Source organism: Xiphias gladius, chromosome 7, assembly GCF_016859285.1.
Source record: "Xiphias gladius isolate SHS-SW01 ecotype Sanya breed wild chromosome 7, ASM1685928v1, whole genome shotgun sequence".
Taxonomy (NCBI): domain Eukaryota; kingdom Metazoa; phylum Chordata; class Actinopteri; order Istiophoriformes; family Xiphiidae; genus Xiphias; species Xiphias gladius.
Window position 1 is genome coordinate 10,103,003 of NC_053406.1, and position 16,832 is coordinate 10,119,834.

Genomic DNA, 16,832 nt, shown 5'->3' on the forward strand with positions numbered 1-16,832 from the left:
TGGGACTTGAAGTTTATTGTGGAAGCCATTTCAATTACAGAACATTAAGGAGATTTACCGAAAGAACTACAATCAGCCTCTCCTCTCTCAACACCGCCCACCCCGGTTGTCGGCTACAGTTTTGTCAGGCAGCAAACTTCCTGAATGAAACACTAACCACAATAAGAAGGGCTGAGTTGCCTGTTCGTGCAAACAATTGAACCATTTGTCTGTTGTTATTATAAATTTTAAGTTACCGCTGTTTTATCACCAGGCACATTAGCTAGCGACGTGGCTCTCGTTGCCTAAGGACGGAGTTGATCACCTGCTCCAATCTGCTAATCCCATGTTAGCAGACTACCTGTAGGTATTGTTCTCTTAGCCACCTCATTGACATCGGCAAACTGCTTTTTCCTCGTCTCACTTGCAGCTGTCTCACCGCAGGTAAGCGTTGTGCTGTGACTGTCAGCTCCGTACATCAGCGACATGTTTTTTTTTAAGGTGGTTAAGCTAAATGACAAAGTTGTTGGGATACAGTTACAGTGGTTATGGTACCACGGCATCATCTGGTGAAGGGTGCATTAAATTAAGCTGGAAAAGGAGCCACCGATCAAACAGACTTGTCAAGCAGGGAACTATTCTGTGACTTTACTCACAGTTTTCTCTGTGGCTGCCACACCGCTGTAGCATTTCAGGAGGAAGCGAGATAATTTGGTTCCGAATCACCACAACAGCAAAATTATGGCGATCAACCTGTAAAAGTCAGCCCTGGTCTGTTCACTGTACTTTTTGTGTTCATGCATGGACGCTCACTGCCAGAGAACAATGTGTCCGGGTCGCTTTAGACTCCGATGACACATGAAAAACAGTTGTTGCAGACTTACCGCCATTTGCTGTTGTGGCTATTCTGTGGTGAACTTTTAAGGCCTTCTTCTTGGTTCAGGAAGAATTGTAATGGTCCAAACGAATGACTCAAAAACACCGTTGTCCTTTTAGGATTTAATGTGGGGGTAATTAACATTTCTCTTCCATTTAGGTATGCCATTAAGCTATAATAGTGAGCCAGCATGCACAATTACAGGACCCTGTTGCATGTACTCTTAAATCTACTGCTGTCATTATGATTATTTGTTACACTAGTGTTTGACAAGTTTAAAGGTCCACTTGGGTAAAGGTTTATCATCCATATGCAAATGCATAGCTCGGAAAAATAGGTCCTATACTGTTACTGTTCACTCTCCAGTCTTTACAGTTTCCTACATCAATGCATGAAACCTTAGCCTGAGTTAAACAGATCTTTACAGATGTTTACAGATCAGTTTTCTAAAGATTGACTAAATCCTACCTGAACGATTGTGGTTTGCCGCGACCATAATTGAATTTATGTGTTTTGGGAGTTTACAAAGATTGCGCTAGTTGACTTTCCACACCTATCACTTATTCAAAATCTGACCAAGGAGGACAGTTGTGTTTTTGTCTGCTCCGGAAATATCCTTGCCGAATGTTATTCCTTACATTTCCTTTTTTTGATAACCTAAATAAAATCGGCAGGCTTAACTATTTATTTTGGGTTTCATTTTTTTGTTGTTGATTCCTACATACGTATGTACTTGCACTGGAAAACGATTACCACACCTGAACCTGTTTTAAATGAATTTTCTAAAATCCAGCTGGATTAAAGTACATTTTATTTAATGTTTCTAGCACTGCGCAATAGTTTATTGTGTCACTGTTTTGGGTATTCCTTTTTTTTTTCTCCGTTTAACTTTAAGGCTATGGCAGGGCTGTCTGTAACCATGTCTGTTGTATGTCTGTAACCAGCGGGAGCTGTTGAAGACGCTGACCGATCCTTCTCTTATAATCCTCGTCAGATATTGGTATTAAGAAACACTGCCACACTTGACCCAATTATGACCTTAATATTTGTCTAATAGTGGCTATCAAAGGGCATGTTGAATTCTCTAAAAAAAAACTAATGAGCCCCCTGATAGTTGGAGTTAGAAGGTAGGCTTAAGTCGTTGTCTGATCAGCAGATAATGACTCAGTGTAATCTTGAAAAGACACACTGCGGGAAAGAGACTTGGTGTGTTAGTGAGTCTCCCTGCCCTTTAATCAATTATCTGTTGTATGATGAGTCGAATGTAGAATGAAGTCATATTTGGTCCTGTAAAGGTGTCAAATAGTAAACAATGGCTGAGGAAGAACTGGTCCTGGAGGTGTCAGACATAGGCAGGTGCATGTGAGTGAAAGATTGTATCATTAATATTTTTCTCATATTTTAACCACTAGGATTCACTGCTTCCTTATGAAAAGACTGAGGTGAAAATTCATTGAATGTGTAAGCCAAGTTGCTATAGTTATCAAGGTGACATTTTTATCGCTGCAGTAATATTGGAGAGGGTGTTCAGGTATGACTCATGCCAGTGTTGTCACCTTTGCATCCGGTGCAACAGTTAAGTTGACACTTTCCAATGTGGCTGCTATGTGATGATCATGTCTGTAACTGAAAGGCTTTCTGGGAAAAAGGGACTGTAATGGAAGGAATAGAGCTGGCGCAGTGTTGGAACCATTCTAAAAATGTATTTTGTTAATTTATTCCATCTTTGACTAACCAAACTCTCTGTTCCCCATTTTAATACAACAACATTTAAATACCCACCATTTATAGTGCAATTTAACACCTTTTTTTTTTTAACCCCCCACTCAAACATATCCCACCCACCACCATCTATCTCTCCCTGCTTGTTCACCTGTCTTGCCCCCTTCTTCTTCAGGTCCTTGTCTGCTCCCATTCTGTCAGTCTCCGTGAGTGATTGAATGCGGTGAGACTGGCATCAGTGGACAAGCACACACACACAAAGGGCCATTGATTGGTCAAGGATGACCATGGACGACATGAAGAATGAAGCCGACACCGCCTCAGTAGTCTCCATGGCTCTCTACACTGTGATGTATCCTGTCTTTAACCAGGTGAAGAATGCAGAGTTTCAGTTGAAGTAAAATAATAAATAAAAGCCGAATAAACAAGGAAGGCCAAGATTTGTTGCATGAGAAAGAAAAATAGATGAGACTTATTGTAAATATTCAGATCTAGCAGAAGGAGGTTGAAATGTGTATTTAATGAAAATGCTTGTTGACGTTGGCAGTGAATAGGATTTCAGTTCAGAGGTTTATGGTGTGCCAGAATAGAAATCAGGAAACAGTAGAATTAAGACATGCTAACAAGGATACATGATAAAAAGAGACTGATGGGAAGTGACCAGACTGTTAGTGTATTCTCTGTTACTGTCAGTATATAAAAAGTATCCACGTATACATGACACTGCTCTGTGTATTACATTTCTGTGCTTGCAGGTTATGCTTTGACTGGGTTCCTTGTGTTTTCATTATACTTACATATAAAGTTCAGTGGAGTTGATCTTTTATTCATGTTGCATGTTTATTCAAGATCTACATCTTGACAAACTATAAAGTACTCGGGGCTGTAAATGGCATAGGAATGTGAAGAGATGCTGTGCAAATGTTAAATCCATAATGACAAAACAAAGAAAATCAATAGAGAGTGATGTAGATTGTAGCACATACTTGAAAACAAAACAATTAGCTTCATTTCTCAAACAAATTACATTGCAATTTGTACTGAGAACAATTTCAATTTCTTTATGTAGCAAATCAACACACACACAGAGATACTTAAAGAGCAAGGCTATGTCATATTTTACCACAGAAAACAGGAGTATTGTGTTTGAAAGCCTGACAAACACTATTTTTCAACTTGATTTTTTTTTTTTTTCTACAGCCTCTGGGTGGCGCTGACCATCTTCATTCCCCATCACTCTCTCCCCTCATTTCTTGTCTGTCCACTCTCCAATAAAGAAATAAAATGCATGGAATTTAAACTACAGTTTCCAAAAACCTTACTTCAAACAAGAGACACTTTACTTCAAATGACGAGCTCTGTAATACCACAATATCAGCTCAGAGGAACTGAACTTTTTTTTTTTTTTTTTTGTAGCTGGAGCATACAGATTGATGTCCTCAGTACACAGTACAATACAATAACACAGTGTCCTTTGAAATTGCAGGTTGCCTGGCTTGTATGTACTCTCTGCAGAATTAGATTTCAGGATAGAAGAGAGGTGATGATAAGAGCTAAGCTGTGTGCGTGTGTGTTATGGTTTGTGTTACTGGCTTATGTCTGTGTGTTTGTGTATTATAACTTTCAGTTGGAGCAAGTCAACTTATCAGCAGCGCAGACCTTGAGAGCAGCTTTCATAAAGGTTAGTTTGTTTACATTTCATGGAATGAATTGCCATCTCTCTTGCAATAACTGTGCCTATACCTTTACTGTTTATATAATTTTAGACTATCAGCTGTCTGTTAATTTTCTAGATTTGATACATTTCAGTTCCACATATGACCAAGGCTGACTGTGATTCCTATCAGTGCAGCTGTATGTTTGTGTGTCTAAAAAAAAAGGCAGAGAAGGAGAACCCAGGTCTGACCCAGGACATTGTAATCAAAATACTGGAGAAGAAGAATTTAAAGATCAACTATAGCGAGTCTCTACTTCGCATGGCTGCAGACGATGTGGAAGGTAGGGTGCTGGGCACTTGATGAATGGTGTGTGCAGAAAATAAAGGAGGGAGAGATGTGATGTCACATAGAGCAACCGTACAACTGTAACAGCAGAGAATTATCTTTTAAAAAAAAAAAAAAAAGACATTTTAAAATGGCAAGCATTAACTTTCTTCCACTGCAGTTTATGTTACTGTATCAACAGGAAGAAACACAACTTCTTCTTGCTTTCCTCCAGAGGCAGGACAGGCATGACACTGACTGTACTGCGTAAGGACACTTCAACAAGCTGGATGATTACCAGCTTAACTTGGCTGGGGTTTCTGTTATTTTTTTGTCTTATTACATGAGCTCAATTATCCACTGGGGGGAGCTGTTTCTCCACCAATCAAACGTCTCAAATGTTCCCTCCTTTCTGTCTGTAATTGAATTCCTTGTGCCGTGTACTGTGATTGATGGTAGTAATGAATTCACGCTCGCATATACACACACACACTTTGGATGAATTTTCAGTGTACCTCCTGCATGGTACATCCCGAGTTCTACCTCAATTCTGCCTTCACTTAACAAACTAAACGCTGCCACTTTAAAGTCTGTGCACACGCGTTTGCAAAAATATACTTGATCATGTATTCATTTTATAAATTTGCTCCGTGGACGTGTGTTTTTCACATGTGCCACTTATTAATTGCTTCATCTTGGTGTCTCCAGTAGCTATTTGCATGTGTGCTGATGTGCCCGTCACTCGTGGTGTTTTCAGAGTTCATGATTGACAGGCGAGAGCCAGAGTTCCAGGAGCTGAACGAGAGGGCCCGCGCTCTGAAACACATCCTCAGCACCATACCGGATGAGATCAATGACAGAGTAGGCTTCCTACAGACCATCAAGTAAGACAGCTCAGTGTGTGAATGTGAGTGTGTGTGCGCAATATACACCAGGTTTATTTCTACAAGAAAGTTTCAGTTGAACCTCTTGTATCAATTGAATTGCCAGAAGATGTCTCGAGGACGTTTCCCAGTCATTCCAATGGATGATTAAAATTTTTTTCTATCATAGTTAATTGCTTTGATATGGTGTGTGTGTCTCCATGATAAAGAGCCTCACTGCATAAAAGCAAAAAAACAAACAAAAGGAACATTTTTCCCGAAGCGAATTTTGTGCAACATGCAGAACACAGAGTCAAAGAAAAGGGGCCCGTGAATAGATGGAAATCCATTCTATGAAGCGTAATGGGACGAAGGCGAGTCAGCACAAGCTGAAAATCTTTCAATAGTTGCTGGGGAGGTCAGTCTGAGTTGTCACAAACACACACTCACAGGTACACTCCGCACACTTGCAATCAGTGCATACTTAATGTTGCTAGCTGGAGCGAACGTCTGTATGATTAGTACACTGGTTGTTTGGGGGAGAGTAAACACAGACGGCACAAACAGTCCAGTGGTTAAATTCATTAGAATAATATGAGGTGAAAATTCAATTCACCCTCTGTCTGCACACACCTCCAGTCCCTGAACCGAAACACAGGATCTGGTTTTGTATCGCTGCAGCACCTTCATTTACAAGGACAGTATGTGTATTTGTGTGCGACATATATGGGTAAAATGGTCGAAGAAATGAATAACTTTGTTCAAATTAATCTTTATTTGTATAAATCCAGAGAGTGTTTGACATGCAGTGGAGTTTGTTTAATTGTTTCTAACTGGTCAGTTGTGCAACTGTATATCAATGAATGGTTTGAAAAAAATGTTTTTTTTAGTATGTTTATTTTCAATTTGCAACAAGAACATGAAGTGAAAACAAATCAGGTGAGAAGTCTTGAGAATGGGAGTTCATTTGTCACCTTGGGAACAGTATGATAAATAATAATCTCAACTCAGAGGTCCACTTTCAGCCGCATCTGGCAGTTTTCATCAGCTATCGGAGCCTTTGGCTATGGTGTGCTTGCATTGCCTAGGTTTAGAAATCAAATCATTAAAACAAGCAACACAAACATACATACTTTTGATACTGATCTTGGTTTCAGACACTCCTTTGTATGTTATGGAACAGTGATGACAGACCTCGAAAGGTTCTTGCATGCCATTTTTTTTTTATCTCCGTGCACTGCACTATACACAAGCGCGCACACACACTATGGAGAGAAAGTGAGAGATGTTTCATTTCCTTGGCTCACTATGCCATTATTTTTGATCGGATTGAATACTCTTGGTGAGCCACTGCTCAAGTTACTTACCCAGCAGACGGCTTAGAAATAAAATCAATTCAAAGGGAATGCCAAAAAAATTCCACTTATGGAGCGGCAGATTTCAAGTGCATACGAGGGAAGGTGGAAGCATGTTTGTGAGAGCAGGGGAGGAAAGGGAGACAACAAGCTGTAGTTCCAGGGTCATCAGTGCCTGATTAAAAACAGACAGATTTTGTGACATTGTTTCTTTTTTTTTTTTAAACATGCAGTTTATTTGTGTGTTTCATCCACAGAGACATTGCCAGTGCCATAAAGGAGCTGCTAGACACGGTTAATACTGTCTTCAGGAAATACCACTATCAGAACAGACGGGTGAGTAGATACATGAAGAGGAAAAAGTGCATTCACACAAACAGTCTCTATGAAATAAGTGGAGCTGAAAGGCTGTCTGTATTTATTGGTTAGGCACTGGAACAGCAGAAGAAAGAATTTGTGAAATACTCCAAGAGCTTCAGCGACACTCTCAAAACCTACTTCAAAGATGGAAAGTATGACACTGTTTCTAGTTTATTCTCTGTTTTAGTAGTTTTCTGTCTATTTTTCTTCCTTTTCTATCTTCTCACTCACTTATTCAGCCCTTTTTTACATGCACACACACACACAGCTACCAACAAATTTGATAGTTTTACACACACATGCCCGTACAGACACACACACACACACACACACACACTGTCACCAACATGGAAATGGTTGTTTGATCACAGGCCCGCTTCTATCAAATCCACTATGGCTGAATAATTCCCCTGACCCATTTCCTGTGGATTCATGCTGGCTTGCTTCTCTGAAGCCTGTGATTCTCCATTCCAGCCAGATCAAAATGTTTCCTGAATCAATCCTGATATTGTTGCTATGGTTTCTTTGCTTCATGACTGACACGTGCGCCCTTGTGTCTCTGTCACGGTTGTTTCCAGAGTGATAAACGTGTTTGTCAGCGCCAACCGGCTCACCCACCAAACCAACATGATACTGCAGGCCTTCAAGACTTTGGTGTAGCAGCCTGAGAAGACCCACACCGACAGATGTTTTTATTGTATCATTTTGGGCTGTCTAATTTATAATTCTGTGGCTTTGAGGGGAGATCCGGTAGTTTGAGGTTCAAAGCAAATCAGGTTGACAGTAATTGCCAGGGATTTTTAGCTCTCTTTTATGTTGTTCTTTTATCAGATTCTTAAGTTGATATTTCTTTATTCCTTTTATACGTTTCCTTCTCTGTTCAGTTCTGTGTAGGGCTAAAAAAAAATATATATATATAGGGAAAACTTGATCATTTTCCATATCCTTTAAAACTTTTCAATTGCAAAAGTCTTAAAAAGTTACAGTAAAAATTTCCAAACACCTTCCCACATTTTTGGGCTTGCACCTCATTTTATTGTCATTACTGGTTGTAAAAACACACAGTGGTGTCTTCTACTTGGCGCTAATATCCTGCCACTATCAGCATACATCATTTTCAACTTAAATCTGATATCTTCAGATCTTGTCAAGAAAATCAAAGTGTGTAGATTTTTGAAAATGAGACTTGAATTTGAAATTCTTCACCCAGTGCATCATAAGCGCAACCCATCCAGGTGAGCAGTAACTCGTCAGCTGTGTGGTCTTTCTTTTCACTTTAGTTACAGAAATATATGTGATGTCTTCATATTTCCTGTCTTCTAACAATAGGTAGTCCACTATATGAAATAACACATTGCTCTTTAGGTAGGTGATCACAAATGCAAAATTTTAAAAGAATGAGCTGATCCAAGAATTGATTATTTGGGATGGGTTTATGTACTGGGGTTATGTGCATACCCTGTCAGTTTTTTCCTGTAAGTTAGAGGTTGGAAAAAAAACGTTTGTATATAAGGTTTTTCTTTTCTTAATTATCTTGTGACCCTTCAGAAGTTGTATGTATTTATACCAAAAACAAATCCAACTTGAAACACTTTGGACTTTTATTGTTTGCTGGTGTATTTTTCTTTCTTCCCTATGTAAAAGTGATATCATGTTATTAAACATACAGTAAATGGCACGATATTGCACAAAGCTGTCACAGTGTTTGATCTGAGTAAATCTATTTCAGAAATCCCTGTGTTAACAGCAAATACATCATGTCTTGTTATTTCTCACTTAGCTTTTATTATAGACTCTCACGGGAAGGTGCTGGGGCACAGCCGCAGCCATAGACACACTTGCAGAGTCCACCTTCAAAACAACGTTCGGGGGTGGTTAAAGGTCACTTTGACAATGAAGAAAACTATAAACAGAATTATTACGTTTGTTTTATGTAAAGAAGGTACAGCACAAGCAGTTCCAGAACTTACTCACAAAAACTACTTCCTCAACGTAATAAGGCGAATATTTCTTTCAGCTGCCAGACAAATATTTGATTTCAACTTATTTGAATTTTCATCCAAGTGTCAAGGAATTTGTAGCAGCAAAACTGAAATGAGTCATGATTTGAGTAAACTACATTTACACAAATGTATTTGACTATGAATGTATCATTTGGTTTTCACTATTTCTGATACTTTCCTTGCAATGGCAAAGACAGCGTTCCTTCAGCCAAAGGTTAAGGACGTAAGGACGCTGAAATTTCAAACAACCATTAAACAAGACTCACGAAGACTGAGCTGGGCTGAAAAACCACATTTCTTTTTCGAGTTCCACTTTCGAGTTCTCTTTTCAGATTTCCATTGTGCATGAAAAGTGCTGCATTTCCGCTCAGTTGCCCTTGCATTCTGTTTTCTTTGACGGCACTTCTTTCCTCCCAGTGCTAAGATTCGCACCAATTTTTCCCCCATTCCAGCAACTTCATTCTTCTCTCTGTATAATAGTCGATTTTCCATGGTGGATTTGTGGTGGGTTATTTTGGTCTATGTACTGGCTCCTACATGCACTGCTGTAATCCAATTGTGATAGTGTTAATTTTTAAAGCTTTATTATTGAAATTGCTGAGACCTAATTTTCTGATCCTGTCACTGTTGACGACCGCCATAATCAGCTAATTCAAGTTATTCCAGGCCATTAAGTCCCACACGGGGATTGGTTGTGGTCACTGAAGCAGCAGGGAGGAAGGGAAATGATAACATCTATCTTGGATGTATAGCTTTTTGGTGTATTCATGTTTGCAGTCATACAGAAAATCTATTTCTTTCAGTTTTAACAATACCCTAAAAGACTTCCCTTTATTTTGTGTGCGTGCGTTTGTCTACACGTGACCCACAGGATGCCCTCTCAAAGGCATTTCAATGGCACCACAAAGCTTTGGTGGTTTGTGTCTTATTTTAATTCAGCTCCAGCTTCACATCAGTATTTTTTAGTTGTTTCCATGCCTGAACATTTTTACGAGTGGCAGTAGAATACTAATGTGAATTGTGTTGCTGTAGCTATGGTGTGTGTGTGCAGGGGTGTAATTGTACCTCACCCAGATTATCTTCTCTCCAGTGCCTAATCTGTGAATAGAAGTAACACACATGCACACACACACACACACACAGACATTGTGTTAAATACAGACGAAAGGGCCTGGACCCACAAACAAGTTTTTTTGACTACTTGGTTGCCAGGAAACTTAGCCTGAGTCTTTGAGAGTGAGGGATATAAAAGAAAAGAATTGTGTGTGTGTGTGTGTGTGTGTGTGTGTGTGTGTGTGTGTGTGTGTGTGTGTGTGTGTGTGTGTTTGTGTGTGTGTGTGTGTGTGTGGCCTCTGCCACTGTCTGGGCTACTGGGGGCAGTTAGTTAACTCTCTGTGGGTGTGTGTGTGGCAGCCAGGGCTGTTAGCGTTGATTGCTTCACAGACATTGCTGGCTTAGACAAACTTCTGTACACAAAGCTCGAGCTCCGGGAATCAGCTTAATCTCCTAGGGACGAGACCCAGCCAAGGCCAAGACAGACTAACCAGGGACTGAGGATTTGTTTGAAATGTCATACACTTGAAAAATGGTGTGTATCAGCACCTCAGAAGCATAGAGACTTGGGGGCAGTTTGCTGTGGACACCCATTGTGGACTGAGGGGATGAAATTGGATGTCGTGGTAAGCTTGAATTTGTTATTAACTCAGAAACGGTGTGTTCAGTTCTACTATATGGACTTTATGATTAAAAACCTGCTTGACTGAAGTGTGCACACACCGGCAGTCCTGTCAAGGTACAGCTAACTTAACAGTTATGTTGCCAGACCAAGAGCTTGTCATTATGTAGTTATAGCCTGGTGCCGAGATGGGTTTTTTTTTTTTTTTTGGACAGATTGACTGCACTGGATGATGCACTGTCCAACTCTAATAAAACCCAGATAGAAATTCAGCAGTGACACTTTCAAGAGAGCTGGCTGGACCTCTAGGAAGGAGAGAGACAACACTTGTAAGTCGGTTTTGTGTGCCAGCAGAGATGACAGCACTATACTATATAGTTTTTTATTTTTCCATTGAGTTGTCTTGTAAAATTTACATGATTTGAAAGCAGTTCTCTGAATGACAGCAGCATTGAAGTAATGCCTTGGATGTGTTTTTCCTCTGTTCAAACAGCAATATTTATGGTCCAACAGCTACAAATATGGGCTACTTTTTGTGTTAAATTTTAAAGAATTGTGCCCGTGTAATCACATAAAGACTTATGCCAGCTACTCGCTACAAAACACGTCAGGTTTCAAAGTTCTCACACTCATAAACAAAGCATGAACAAGCTGTTCCCAAGGTTTCACCATTCTTTTAATTTATTACAGTAGCGTAAACAAATCTGTCACAGTCTCCTACTCGTCGGTGATGTAAATAAAAGGTGGATAAACTATAATTTCAAGATCACACTGCAGTTAATCACTGTTGAGAAAAAGATAACAGCTTCAGCAAAGCATTGATATTTGCTTTCATTACACAGCCTGTCATCTAAATCTCAGCTCAATGTGATGCTGCCTCCAATGAATTTGTCTCATAAACGTTTATGTCAGGCTAAAAATTAAACTGAAGGTGTTTGCTGTCCTCTACTGCCCTTTGTAGTCTTTTGTAGAATGTTAAAAAGATACCTTTCATGATCAAAATTTCTCTCTCAGACCTCAAACAGTCTTTTAATCACAGCACAGGCTAATTTAACAAATCCTACCTTTTATTCATACTATTATTCATGCTGCTCATCTACCAGACTTCAGTATTTTATTTCACACTACCTTACATAACAGAGACTTAACATGCTTTGGCAACCTGCCGCCCCCTTGAACCATTTCTCGAGATATACTGTAATTTGGGGACGTTATTCAGCCACCTTTGAAAGCCACTGAGCTGGGGGAAAATTTCTGTTTAAAATGGAAGAGCTTTGTACACCATTCAACACAGACATGTTTGGATAGAGTGAAAAGAGCCAACAAAAGAAGTCTGCTGCTGCTGTGACTCCACTGTATGATGATGCTGACGGATACGGACGGTTACTAAGGGATTACTCGAGCTGCGAACATCTTGGTTCGTCATGTAGCACCTAGAAACGTGAGGGACTTGTTATTTGACGGTGAGTCTTCAGCACAGACCCGCATGCTTTACCTCTCTGTACTTGTCTGGTATGTTGGTGATTGATTGACAGGTGAGCTGTAACCATGGGAACGAGGATGGAGGTGGCACAGCTTGAGAGCAGGATGAATACCGAGGACTATAGAAAGCTAAAGGGCCTTTTCCTGGTGAGTCAGCCAGTTTATTAAAAACCCCATATTAAAACACCTTTATTTCACATGGGAAACACTTAGAAAAGAGTGCCTTATTATACTGTATCTGTCAGTTTGAGTATCACATACCACCAACAGATCTCATGACAAATGCTTTAAAAGCCAGAGAACAAACTGCAGCACATTGTGTTCGAATGCTAAAGAGAATCATATGTGTGCCGATACTGCAATGTCTCATAATCCTGTTGATCTTGATGCAGGACCCCGTGGGTGCATCTCGCTCCTTGTCCAGAGCTGAATTCATCGATTTGGCTTGGTCTTCAGTAGGCCATGGCTCCAAAGAGGAATATGGCCTCCTGTTTGACAGCGTGGTCGTCACTCAGGAGCACCGCGGCCTCCTTCTGGACAGTGATGCCGTGAAGGAAGAAGGACGTGTCGACTGGGGAGGCCTGTGCTCTTTTCTGCTGCTAGAGCTCTCTGATAAAGTGAAGAACAGCGGAATCAGTAGTGTGCCTTGCTGGAAGCCCCCGCGCACCCTGACCTGTCCACATCGAGACCAGATTCAAAAGGTAAAAGGTCACTGACCTCTTGGAGACTTAAGAGAGAAAGAGTTTGTTGTGAGGGTTAGACCATGTTGACCATTTTAAACATATGATCCATTGCAGCATGTTATCTGAAAAACATTTTGACATTGACCGACCAGAGAATCCAAAACTCTGCTGACTGGGAGGAATTCAACATTATTAAACACTCTGCGAGGAAACGTTAGAAAGTATTAGGGTCTTGCTCATCAAAATGGCCCACCTCTTTAGAGATAAATGGCTCTGGACTCCTTTAAGTTTAACAGCTATCAATTAATATGTAAATGAAGTGGCTGGTATAAAGTGCCTACTGCTGTGGATAAAGTGATGGCTCACCACTTTAATCTTTCAATCCTGAGAATGTCAAAATGTCAGAATGTTGTGTCAGTTGTTTTCCAAATGACTGGAAGATTTTCACCTTTTAGCTTAGATCAGTATTAAATAGGCAGAGGGACTAAAGTCGCTTAGTCAACTCCAAGTTCTGTCTGTAACACTGTCAGTAAAATGTGGCACGACTTGAGCAGGCTAAACAGAAAATGTGAAAAATATACTGCACTAATCAGTATTTTACTAACAACAGATCAAATGACTGTGTAATGTCAAAGGGATTGTTTGTATTGACGAGAGTTATCACGACTATGCAGTTTGCCTCAGCTCTACCTGAAGTGTTAGCCTTTTTTTAGCTGATAGTTTTTTTTTTACAGTCCGCACCTTTTGTGTTTTCTTTCAGTCTCTGCAGCAGGCAGCTGTATTGAGTAAGACAACCAGATTAACACCCTGTACGCTACTTTCCCAGCACCAAACAGCAGAAAAGGTTTGCAACTAGCTGGTGGACATAGTAGTGTTAAGCAGCTAAAGAGCCAGATATTTCCCTAAGGAGTTGGTAGGGACCAGAACAGAGCTAAAAGGAGAGTGGCCCGACATATGACCCCAAATTAATGCTAATGTTTCTCCGTGTCTGCTAAAATTGTTCACAAACAATTGTTTGCTATCATGTTAGCTATGGCAGTTTTAAATTTGTCATAATAGTTCAATGTACATTGCGTTCACAACTTGTTCCTTTGCTTTATGCTGCTTAAACCTTGAAGTAATTAATTAGCAATAAAGTGAAGTCTAGTCCCACTACCAGTCTACCTTCTGTTCTACTAGTTTTAGGTACTCTACATATTTTCCCCTGCAGTTTATTCCTTTGTTCTTCCTGAATAGCTGAAATATACTGTTGTTTCCATATTAAGGTAATTGGGAATCTACTGCTCCCATTAACAGTAAAACTTGAGCGTCACCATTTTAACCAGGACAAAACAATTTTTGTTACCAATTAGCAATTATAGCTTTAGTGAGACTTCAGTGAGAGGAGACAGTCAGACGAGTTTTTACATACACAGCAGGTAACTAAAACACATCGTACCAGTGACTGACTGATTGTAGATTAATGGGTAATTAGAATAATTACAGATAAATACATGACACACCAGTCTAAATAAAACTTGCAGTTGGCTCTGGGAACATGCAGTAATTACATTGGGAGTACATCTACACCCTGACCTCTGTTCTATAAGTATTAATAGACCTTTTCTTTATTTAAAGGTATTCACTGTCTCTTTCTCATCAGACACTGTTAGTTCAAGCCGCTTTCCTGCAGCTCCTTCTTTTTTTCTTTTAGTTCAGCCAATAAAATCCCATAATTCATTAATCCTCTTTGTTTTACTGGTTTCAGCACAGAGCACGGCCTGCTCGCTTCTATTCCCTTGCATCCAATAAGGGCGAGATTTAGGGAAGAACTCGTGTTTAATGGAGTTATCTTAGTGAAGTTTTATGGCCATAGAGTAGCCTGGAAAGAGGGGAAAATACAAGATAGCTGAAATGTTCTAAATTTAATTTTAAAAGCTGTAGCCTCCATTTTACTAATTAACTTCACATTAAAATGTTACAAACTGCGTTACAAAGAGCTGTAAAGCTGTTCTGAAGGCCATTTTTGCAATATTGGAAAGTAATTAGGATCTTTCCGTTACCTTGCCCAGTCAGTATGTTTGTCTTCGTTAAATGCTGTTGTTCTGTTATGTCCTTTGGTCTCCCCAGGTGTTGTACTTGCAGAGTTCAGGACAGTATCTGACCGTGAGTAAAGGAGGAACTGTAGGGCTGCGGGACGGAGAGGCCATGTCCCTTCTGCACACACATCGACTGCAAAACAGCACAGTCACACCCAAAGACCTCTGGGTCACAGACACGGTGCTGCTGCACAACATACACAAGGTGATCACTATTTGACCATTGCATAACTAACAACTGATCAGTCAGTCCAATTGTTGATTATTGGTGCCGCAACTGCTTATGGGGACAGATTCTAGTTACTGTAGCATTGTAGAAAAAATGATATTCATAGAAATTAATTTATAGATGAATAATTTATAAGTAGTCTCAGTTATTGTGGCAGATATTGTACTGCACAGAGGTAAACAAGCATTTCACTCAATCAATTAATTATTGATCAGTGGTTGTGGTAAATAGCAGTGTAGACACACAGCTTTGGCATAATGTTCAGAAAACAAACATTCATTTTTCTGGAATGAGACCATCAATTATTGATCATTATTTTCAATTAGCATTCTTTAATCCACAAATTTGTGGGTGACAGACATATTTCAGCTGCATAACACACATGAAGATTTTTCGCTTCTATTTCAATTAATTAAGGATGTTGTCAAAACATTATAACATACTGATGAATTGAATTGCTCATAATTGGCACGTCTCTCTGTTCAATTCACTGTTTTCCTTCTTCTCAGATAGCTGTGTCATTTACAAGTAAGGAAGTGTGTTTTTATGACATACTGTCTAAACAGGACTTCAGCTGCAAGTATAAACTCCAGGTAAGAGCTGTAATACTCCTTTGAAAAAAGAACGATATATAACAATACACGGTATATTCTAAGCTTATGGTTCTGTTCTTTTGAGCATTTTCTAGCATCATATTAACCTCTACTGTTGCACTCTCATTGAGTAAATAATAATAATTTAATATAATCTTAAGTAAGTGTTGATGTACATTGAATGGAACATTGTTCAAACCACTTCTTATCTTCTCTAGGGTTTGAAGTTTACTCCCTGGTGTCTGGACTACTGGGTCGATCCCTCTCATCCTGACCAGGCCATTCTCACCATAGGAGACACTGGGGGACAGGTAATATACAGATATAGAAAAGTAAAGGAATAAGACGCAGACATAGGGAGGCAGAGCATTGTTAGGATTTTCATTTTTCTGCACCGTTTTCATCAGTCCCTTGCACCATAACTGTGTGTATGTGTGTGTTTTCCCAGGTCAGTGCTTTATATTTCACCTCTGCTCAGATTTCTCTGTTTGAGAGAGTCGGTCTGAGGACAGACTCAGATTCAGCAGACATCATCCTATGGGACGAGCTGGTAAAAGGAAAACATCGCTCCTGTTACACTGTGACACACCAAGTACACGCGCCTGCCTGGGTTAGAAACGGTAGGAAACACAAGCACACACATGCACACATAAAATGTTCTGTTTATTAATATCATTATGAGACAACAAACATATCGTAGATAAAAAACAATTTTTTTTTTCCTCTCTTTGATAATGCCCCGATGACTTATGTCTTTCTTTGTAGCTTTATCGTCATTTCCCTCACTCTTCATTGCCTTGTCTCATCCCAATCTTCTCTGTCTCTACACATTTCATATTGTAAATGAAATGGTTAGCAGAAAGAGCCTACTGTACAAGCGTAGATGTGTTCCAACATGCCAAAATATCAGAAAGCTGGTATTTCTAAATAACAAAATTGCTCTGATTGCTG

The 16,832-nt window shown here is 39.7% G+C and overlaps 2 protein-coding genes across 2 annotated transcripts in view; both read left to right on the forward strand.

Annotated features, from left to right (window-relative positions):
• Nucleotides 1–17: 17 nt before the first annotated feature.
• pdcd10a (programmed cell death 10a) lies at nt 18–8,816 on the forward strand. The gene is made up of 8 exons (XM_040130767.1): nt 18–423; nt 2,754–2,949; nt 4,206–4,259; nt 4,459–4,576; nt 5,318–5,444; nt 7,036–7,114; nt 7,208–7,290; nt 7,717–8,816. The coding sequence occupies exons 2-8, from the start codon at nt 2,860–2,862 to the stop codon at nt 7,796–7,798; spliced, it is 633 nt and encodes a 210-aa protein (XP_039986701.1). The 5' UTR covers nt 18–423; nt 2,754–2,859; the 3' UTR covers nt 7,799–8,816.
• A 3,548-nt stretch (nt 8,817–12,364) lies between these two features.
• Nucleotides 12,365–16,832, forward strand: part of LOC120791557 (WD repeat-containing protein 49-like) — a 30,523-nt gene continuing 26,055 nt past the window's right edge. Inside the window, exons 1-6 of the mRNA XM_040130003.1 lie at nt 12,365–12,445; nt 12,691–12,999; nt 15,091–15,264; nt 15,798–15,881; nt 16,100–16,192; nt 16,330–16,501. Coding sequence (XP_039985937.1) covers nt 12,365–12,445; nt 12,691–12,999; nt 15,091–15,264; nt 15,798–15,881; nt 16,100–16,192; nt 16,330–16,501 — 913 coding nt within the window. The remainder of the gene's footprint in view (nt 12,446–12,690; nt 13,000–15,090; nt 15,265–15,797; nt 15,882–16,099; nt 16,193–16,329; nt 16,502–16,832) is intronic.

Bases quoted from the DNA above. Each gene is read 5' to 3' on its own strand.
- pdcd10a (XM_040130767.1), top strand. From the start codon at position 2,860: ATGACCATGGACGACATGAAGAATGAAGCCGACACCGCCTCAGTAGTC. The intron at 2,950-4,205 runs GTGAAGAATGCA...TATAACTTTCAG, and splicing joins TGTATCCTGTCTTTAACCAG to TTGGAGCAAGTCAACTTATC. The intron at 5,445-7,035 runs GTAAGACAGCTC...TTTCATCCACAG, and splicing joins GGCTTCCTACAGACCATCAA to AGACATTGCCAGTGCCATAA.